The 8,722-nt window shown below is 42.9% G+C and overlaps 1 protein-coding gene across 1 annotated transcript; it reads right to left on the reverse strand.

Annotated features, from left to right (window-relative positions):
- Positions 1 to 2,065: 2,065 nt before the first annotated feature.
- LOC127752713 (uncharacterized) lies at positions 2,066 to 3,462 on the reverse strand. Its single transcript, XM_052278147.1, has 2 exons — positions 3,076 to 3,462; positions 2,066 to 2,290 (listed from the first exon to the last, which is right to left on the reverse strand). The coding sequence occupies exons 1-2, from the start codon at positions 3,163 to 3,165 to the stop codon at positions 2,066 to 2,068; spliced, it is 315 nt and encodes a 104-aa protein (XP_052134107.1). The 5' UTR covers positions 3,166 to 3,462.
- Positions 3,463 to 8,722: the final 5,260 nt, after the last annotated feature.

The raw sequence follows: 8,722 nt of genomic DNA on the forward strand, positions 1-8,722 counted from the left end.
CAATAAGACTCTGGTCGTGCCGGGCCGGCCCAAAGGCACGACAGCCCATCGTGCTTCTCCACAGAATAGGTATATTGTTCGTCCCTCAACTATTTGGGCTATGTCTATATTGCTGGAAAATAAGTCTATTTTGTATTCCTCTTCTCTTTGGGCCTTGCCTTATATGGTTGATTAAGTATATTTTGGGTCCCTCTATTATTTTTCTTCCATCGTGCCGGGCTATGCCGGCCTATCGTGCCGAGGGAAGAGGCCCAGGCACGGCACGATTGTCGGGCTAGGCCGGCACGGGCACGACCCTAGTCGGGCCGTGCCGTGCTTGGACCGAACCAAATTACCGTGCCTTGGGCTGGGCCGTCGGGCCTCGGGCCATATGGACATCTATAGGCCCAGCTAGACGCCTCGGCTAGACTACTTATGGCTTGCTCTGCTTCTTGACAAGACATAAATACTCTGGACACTAATGTTTTTTTTGCTAATTACACTACTTAATATGCTTAGAACTAATAAATCACTCTTAGAATTAAGCATTTGCACCATGGTATGTGAAGAGTGGCCCAATGATATTTTTTTTCTAGCTCCGCCCACAACTCGTATCTATATACTCTATAGATGGCCATAAGGCCCGAGGCCCGAAGGCCCGACCCATGGCATGACTTTTTGGCCTGGCCCAAGCACAGCATGGCCCGACTTGGGTCGGGCCCGTGCCAGCCCGGCCTGATCGCTGGGCCGTGCCTGGGCTTCCCCGCCGGCACGCTGTCGGGCCGGCCGGCACACAAAGTATAGGGACTAAAAATAGACATATAAATGTTGTCCAAAGAATTGGGATCTTAAATAGACTTATTAGCTATTTATATACCACAGCCCAAAGAAGAGGGAGGTAAAATAGACTTTTTTAGCTATATATATATATGTCACCACCCAATTGGAGGGAGGGAAATTAGACTTATTCCGAGGCGTGTTGGGCCCTGCCTGCGTCGTGAGTGCGGCACGTGGGCTTGCACGGCACGGCCCAGTGCGTCGGTTGGGCCGTGCCGGCCCGACAAGCCTCAGCCCAGGCCGTGCAGTGCCGGGCGGCCCCACATGGCCATCTATATACTCCCTCCATTCCATTTTAAGTGCAACCATAAATTTTCGTGCCCAATTTTGATAATCCGTCTTATTTGAAAAAATTTTTAGTATTTTTATTATTATAAGATGATAAAACATAAAATAGTAATTTATACGAAACTTATGTTTTAATTTTTTTTTCAAAAATTTTTCAAATTAGACAGACGGTCAAAGTTGTGCAGGAAAATTATAGCTGCACCTAAATTAGAACGGAGAGTGTATTTGATATTTCTTGGAGCCCAGAAGCCAGATATATCAGTCTCCTACCAAACAATTTTTTCGCCGGTTTCCTGGCAAACAGTATTAAAATTTTTTGGCCGAGGGAAAAACTAGCGCGTTGTTTACCGTATCAAAATACAACAATCAATAGCATAGTGCACGTACTGCAAGTTTGCAACAGCCAATGGTTCGATAACAGGCTGATAGCACTGCGGAAATCAAAATGACAAGCATAAAGGCCACAACAGCCAACAGCGATCAACTCAAATGCTCAATTAGATTGTACTAGATTTGTTTTGAAAAAAAAATGTGCATACTACACAGTCCCACCACTCGCGTGGTAAGTTCGAAGAATCTGTAGCAACAAATAACCAAAAGTAACGAGCGCCGGCCGAGGCAATGGATAGAGCTGGGAATGAACCAGAGCAGATCCCAAAACCATATAACGTTGCAAACACAAAACTGAGACATTTCTTTGCAGGGAACAAACAAGGTATCAACGTAACTATAAAAAAACTAGCTGGGCATAACACCTTATGCATAAACATAGCACTATTCTAGCGAAGGGTAACAATTACAGTGCAAGCTGACACTAGAGAGGAATCTAGTTCTTTATAGAACTCAAACTTCTATTATGGCGCACTACTAAAAAGCCATAATATAGGACTTGTAGGACTAGTCGGGCACCTTAATAGAGAAGGTGCCCTTTCTACTGTACAGTGCCCCTTGTTTGATGGATTTACACATTTCCAGATTGTAGATTGCTGCCATCTCTACCAGCTGCAGGGTGCGATGCAAACCTTTCCATGGAGACGTCTCTTAAATATGGTATTGTCTTTAGCATCAGTATGTAGGAAGGCGTGATAAAGATGGTTGTTCCAACAGCTGCCCAGACCGACATACCCTTGAAACAAATGATTACAAGAACAATATACACTGCCAATATTATCACCATGCTAATTTTCTGCAAAAACAAATATCAACCAGAAAAAGGTTAGTAAGTGGAAATAAGTTTCAGCGGGTGAAAAAAATGATATTATGGTGTAATGGCTGGATTCAATAGCTGTTTGTAGTGGATAAACAAAAAAAACCAATACATTTGATTTGTTTTGTAGAAATAAGGCTGAGTAGTTGAGTGACATGAAAGTAAAGTTCTATGTATACCTAGGAATTTGCTGCATTGGTGGTGAAAATTTTCAGCATGGTGAGCAATAAGACATCGGTAACTAAGACTCAAAATTGGGTTGATTTATACAAAATAGGTTTCTGAAACAAACCTAGACAGAATCAGTGGTTCCGTTATGGTAATACTGATTGACTTCTGTCAGATACGAATACAAATATTATATACTATAGAAGCACGACACTGGCACACTGCTAAAACAAAATAGCTATTTGGTTTGATGTCCAAACGAGACCAAATTTGGCTTGTTTCTCTATTTGAAATGGCCAAAACTTAGCAGATCTTGCCGCATGGATTTGGCAATGCAAAGTTCAGCTTGAATTTTATGTGATTATTAGTTTGGAAAATAAGAAAGGTCCAAATTTTAACCGACTGTTGGAAAGATTGCTCGGTGCCAAACTGCCCGCAATCAGTTTGTATTGAATCGAACAGTTTTACCAGATAGGGACACCAAAAAATTCGTGCTGGGTGAGACACATCAGACAGGGATTGAAATAAAAAGCGGGCCGTAGCCTTCGATCCAAAAACATCAGTCAGGGAGGCAGGATTACAGCTAGAAATTAGGAAGGGGGATCCTGGACTTTCTCAAGATCGACGAATTCGGTTGGTTTTGTTTCTGCCCCTTTCTCAAAATCGACGGGCTTGGGAAGCTCCATCTAATCCTTGTGAGATTGCCTAGAGATTCCCTGTCTTGCTCTCCTCGGTAAGGCGGCGAGAGCTTCTTGCAGATCTTACAAATGCGCGCTACGGCGGCTTCGTTGGGGAATATGTGAGATGGAGAACTCTCCGATTCCGAACACTAACGAAGAATTACGCGCACGCCTCTCCGATTCCAAGTCTGTCTCCAACACCTTCACGGATTCACTTACGAAGCGCGGGTTCAAGGTGACCGCGTAGAATCACATTCCCTCCTCTGCTCCCGTCGCCGCTGCTCCCGGAGTAGCTGACCATGGAGTGGCTGGCGTCTCGCTGGCGTACGCCGACGTCAGCTCCTCGGACTCCTCCCCTCCCATCGCCGCTGCTCCCGCCGTAGCGGACCATGGATTGGCCGCGCGCCGTCGTGCTGTCGGACGCCGGAGGGTCCCAGCAATGCTCTGGTCTCCATCGATTCGCGCCTGAGATGCTAAAAATGCTGTGATAAACCCTAGTGTCCGACAGTCCGAGGTACGGTGGCGGCGGCGGCGGCGGAGCTAATAAGCTCTATCAGCCTTCCCCCGTTCCCCGTCGTCCGGTGGACAGGTTAGTGAACAATGGATGTCGGATCAATGCAAATGTCACATAATCCTCTTGATAAGGGCTCTTTTGGAATAAAAGATTTTTAAAGGATTGAATTCCTATAAAAAAAACTTTAAAGCTTTCTTGAAAAATCATTAGGATTGTACCAAATAGAGATTTTAGAGAAAACTTAGCAAGAGTTCCAACCTCTTAAAAAAATTTATGAATCTATCTCTTGAAAAAAAAATATTATGCAATACTCTAATATTTATTTGAATCAAATAAATACCATGTATTTAAACAAGTAAACAAACAAACAATACTAATAAGAAATATTTTTCTATCTATGACAAATCGTTATATATTTTCTTTTACCTATAGCAGAGCATGGGTATTTTACTGTGTAGTAGTAGGTAGTGTGATATAATTAACGGCAAACATAGCTAGCATGTCGACTATTCCAATTTTCTAAAAAGGATTTCAAGTAAAAAAATATAGATAATTTTATATCATACTTCCTCTGTTTAATATTACAAGATGTTTTTCCTTTTCTTATAGTCAAATTTCTTTATATTTGATCAAATCTATAGAAAACATAGTAACATTTCAAACACAAAATAAACATACTATAGAAACAGATTTAATGGAACTAGTTTTTTGTGGATGTTGTTTTTTTTTCTATAGATTTGATTGAGTAAACTTGTCCAATTTAATAGTGGGATCAATATATTTTTATAAATGATACGAATTAGATTACACCTACATTTCGAGGGAATAAAAGTGGACTTATTATGCATGAGTTTACGCGGGCCTGTGTAGCCCAAACCCAATTCCACTCTTGGGCTGGTTAGCTTTCTAGCCCAATATTACACGATGCAGCAAAGTGCCGCGCGTGCAGCCAGTAAGAATGTACTCCATCCATTCACTTCAGCTAGATTTCTTGACAGCCACTTTGGTTGACGCCTTGACGGTACCAAACTGTTGAACCGGCCAGGCGCACTACTAGAGTTCTCATACAGGTCATATCCATCTTTGATCTTTATTGAAGCCCAACGGCCAGAGATGTAAATCTCCTTCCTGCCAAACATTGTTTTTCCTCCGGGCCTCCTGCCAAACAATTAGGCCATTCGTGCATGCGTGCGACTTAAGGGGAAAACTAGCACGTAGTTTAGTGTTTACCATATCAAAATGCATCCGTCAGTAGTGAAAGTTTACAAGTTGCAACAGCCAATGGTTCGATTGAAGACTATACGTAGTCCCCATTCAGCTTACAGGCGTCGTAGTTGGGTTGCGGTGGCAATTCAATACGGCTATACGGCCGGCCGGTGCGAGAGCCCTCGCGCAACAACCGTATAAATCGTCTGCATTTATTCGTCAGAAGCTCAAGCTCAGCTCAGATATGGATCGCACGCATTTGTGTCCCCCTGGTTTGACATTCGGTTGATTCACGACTTCGAATGAAAGAGCCCACTTGCTGGACTGGATGTACGACGCACTGAAAATCTGAGGCATCCTTGTTTCTGATCGATCTGTTGGCAATTCGTTCCCATTAGCTTTGACAAAAGCTTCTCCTTTCGCAGCTCAGGACAGTTCAGAGAGCGGGACCATAGACGTACTGTACCTCCTATAGTCCATAGATCGACACTTCCGAGTTCAGACTTTGGAGGAAGGCTAGAGATTGAGGTACGGCTAATGAGCTAAGATAATGAAACAACCAAAAAAATTATAGGTAATTTTTTATATGTATTTGAATTGTTTCTGGCTTAATAACTAAATATAGCTAGTAATGAAAAATACACTAATACACTCTCTGTTCTAGAATAATTTTATTTTTGGTCCTCCTATTTATCCTAAAACAAGTTGACTTTTAAATAATCCTAGGTTATTATATTCTGAAATGGAGAGAGTAATACTAATGTAGGCATAGATTAGACTTTTACTAGTACTACAAATCTAAATATGGAGTTGATTCATTGAACTATGGCTGTGTTTAGTTCCGAAGTTTGGGGAGAAGTTTGGTAGTTTGGAAAAAAAGTTGGGAGTTTATGTGAATAGGAAAGTTTTGGATGTGATGTGATCTAATGGAAAGTTTAGAGATTGGGGGAAGTTTGGTGTGAACTAAACAGGGCATATAGCATGTCTAATACTCCATCCGTCCCATAATATGATAAGGGTTTGGAGGAATGTGACACAGTACTATGAATCGATATGTTATATTTGGGACAGAGGGCGTATGTGACTAGATTATTATATTTTAGGACGGAGAGGGTAATTTCATCGGGATTGATAAAGTGGTGATATTCTAGTTTTTTTAATGTGTAGGATATGTGAAAAATAAATTATTTAAGACAAAGAGAATATAACTCTAAACTTAAATTTAAAAATTATTTTTTTCTACGGCTACAAGCAGGCGATAATTCAAAAATCAAGTGTTACAGATGCAACTGACCTGCAGACAGAACCAGCTGAGGTTCAAAAGAAAAGACAAGTGTCAACCGACGAGCTGCATCCTGTATTGGGTTTTCCCTGTTCGAAAGAACTGAAGAATGTACTACTAGCGTCGTTACAAACCAGTCGTCCCCTTGTAGTTTGTTGCTCACGCAATCATCAATGCGCGCAAGCGCAACCATCGAAAAGCTCCGGTGCCGAATCAGATCAGTGGATGATTTTTTACTTGGATTTCCTTTTGGCAAATTGACCCCCATCAGAATGTCAAACCGTGGTTGTTATCTTTTGATGTACTCCACCTGTATTGCGCGCATGCATGCGTTGTCACCGCCGGCCCATTTCATGGGCGCGCCACGACAACATCTGCTGCAGGTTTGTGGAGCTCTGGCCTCACTCTCGTACAAGTGCGGTGAGGTAACAGATCACCAAGTAATGTGCACGCCAAAGTCATCGTTTGAGGTGTCGAAAAAGGAGCGATTCATGAATTCAATACAGTACTACTGTACTAGTATCAATTTATTACAGGAACAGACTCTGTTTGTGAGCTACGTGTACTCATCATCTTAAATTACGGGAGTACAGACTACAGAGCTCCGCACTTCCGCTACAAAAAAGCCACAGATATCCTTTACATCTGCTCCATCCTTTCCTTCATCACGGCATAAGTTTGCGGATGCTGTCAAGGAGTATATGGTACTCCTAGGTACTCCTACTAACACAACTACACAAGCGAGGATGTTTAGGTGTTAGGACATTAGGTGTACTGTTAAAAGTGGAGAAAAGTACCGAGTCCTGCTTGAAGTACTAGCAAGCTGAAACGACATGACTACTAGAGCAAAGTCAATAATACAGCTAACAACGGACGGTAAAACGGCCCATGTCAAATAGTGCAGCTAATACTAAAAGCTCAGTTTTTACTAGATCAGTCCATCACGTGATTGGGTGGTGTTAGGTTGGCCCCACAAAATGTGTGAAAAGCTACGCTGTAACCGGACAGTAAAATAAGCGTCGGCTTATTTCTCTCTCCTAAGTTCTCTCTCCTCCATATAGAAATTAAATGATGTGTCATATTTTGAAGCTTGACTAGTCAGCTTATTTTGTACCTGCTCTACTGATCTTCCCATCAGCTGTTATTCACTGTTGACGCTGGCCCCGGCTAGTGATGTCCACACTCCACAGATCGTCACCGTTATCCATTGATATCGGTGGGGGCAGTTTGGTAACAGGCTAGGCTAGATGCACGGGTACGCTTGGCAGCATTTTGCCCACATTGGTCCCTGGTACGGTAAAAATCCAAGTTCAGTCTCCATTAAATCCTACAGGACCAGCAACGGAGCCTATAGTTACATACACACGAACCACAATCTTAGCTACTATCTCTATCTTAAAATAAGTTTATTTTTAGCTTCTTTCAAATAAAAAACTAAATATCACCTACTGTATCATAATAAGTTTATTTTTTAGCTTATTTTATTTGTTCCAAAATATGTTTTTAAAATAACTATGGTATCAATGTTCGTGAAAGTAAAAAAACAGTAGTATTAAGAGTATATAAAGCAAAAAATATTTGCATTAGTATTTGATAAAGTAGGTGCATTATAGTTTTTTTTTTGTTTTTATTGTTATGTGTGAGATAGGTGAAATTTTTTTTAAGGGAAAACAACACTAGAATAGTTTACTGAAAATGAATTTGTAGTATTTTAGAACGGAGGTAACGTAGCAAACATTTTAGGACAGGTGAAGTAAGTTACATCATGTAGTGGCATTAGACAATTTAATAGTTTACTGACACTAGCAATACGGTAGGGAGGGGACAAAAATTGAGTTGCTGCTGCGAGGTGCAAAGAGCAGCGATGTGCGGCGCCATTTCGCGTTGAATCTTCAGTACTATTATTCACTAATCCGATTAAGCAGACGACCCTAGTACAGTACAGGTATGGGTAGGAGTTTACGCGCGGTTACGCCGTGCAAGTGCGAAAGCTCAGCGGTGGGCGATCGCTGCCAAGTCGGTTGATACCAGCAGAAGTGCTCGTCCCAGGAGCCAATGATAAGAGCCAAAACCGACGGGCTCATTCTCCAGCTTAACTCTCACAGGTGGTACTAACTGCTGGCCTCTGGCATAACTCCGACTGGCCGCCTGCCACCACCCCCACGCTTAGTAGCATTCAAACAAGATGCACGCCAAGCCTGGGTCAGCCAGCATCCAAATCCAACTCACTCGAGCGCGAGCTAGCCCAGCCGTCACATGGGAGATATCGTGCGTACGCTTAACTAACGAGACAAAGGGCCACATAATTATGCGGGGGCTCATGACCAATTAATTAACGGTGTTTTGCATGCGAGTGCGACGCCGCAGCGCTGCACTGCACTCCACTCCACTCCACGGCAGTCTGCAGACGCGGATAAGCGTTTCGACCGATCGGGCCGCGGCGCGAGGGAGGGGATCGGTGCGCGCGTCGTAGTCACGCCCGTGTCGGTGGTCTCCCTCCCCCTCGCGAGCGATTCAGGTCGCTTTCCGTGGTCGAACCCGGCAAATCCCATCGTCCCATT

The sequence above is a fragment of the Oryza glaberrima genome, chromosome 1 (assembly GCF_000147395.1).
Source record: "Oryza glaberrima chromosome 1, OglaRS2, whole genome shotgun sequence".
In the NCBI taxonomy this organism is placed as follows: Eukaryota; Viridiplantae; Streptophyta; class Magnoliopsida; order Poales; family Poaceae; genus Oryza; species Oryza glaberrima.

What these genes read in the sequence shown, in the direction of transcription:
- LOC127752713 (XM_052278147.1), bottom strand. Translation starts at nt 3,165, where the DNA reads ATGGAGCTTCCCAAGCCCGTCGATTTTGAGAAAGGGGCAGAAACAAAA. An exon ending in AGAAAGTCCAGGATCCCCCT is followed by an intron (nt 2,291 to 3,075) that starts TCCTAATTTCTA and finishes TTGTTTTTGCAG; the next exon opens with AAAATTAGCATGGTGATAAT.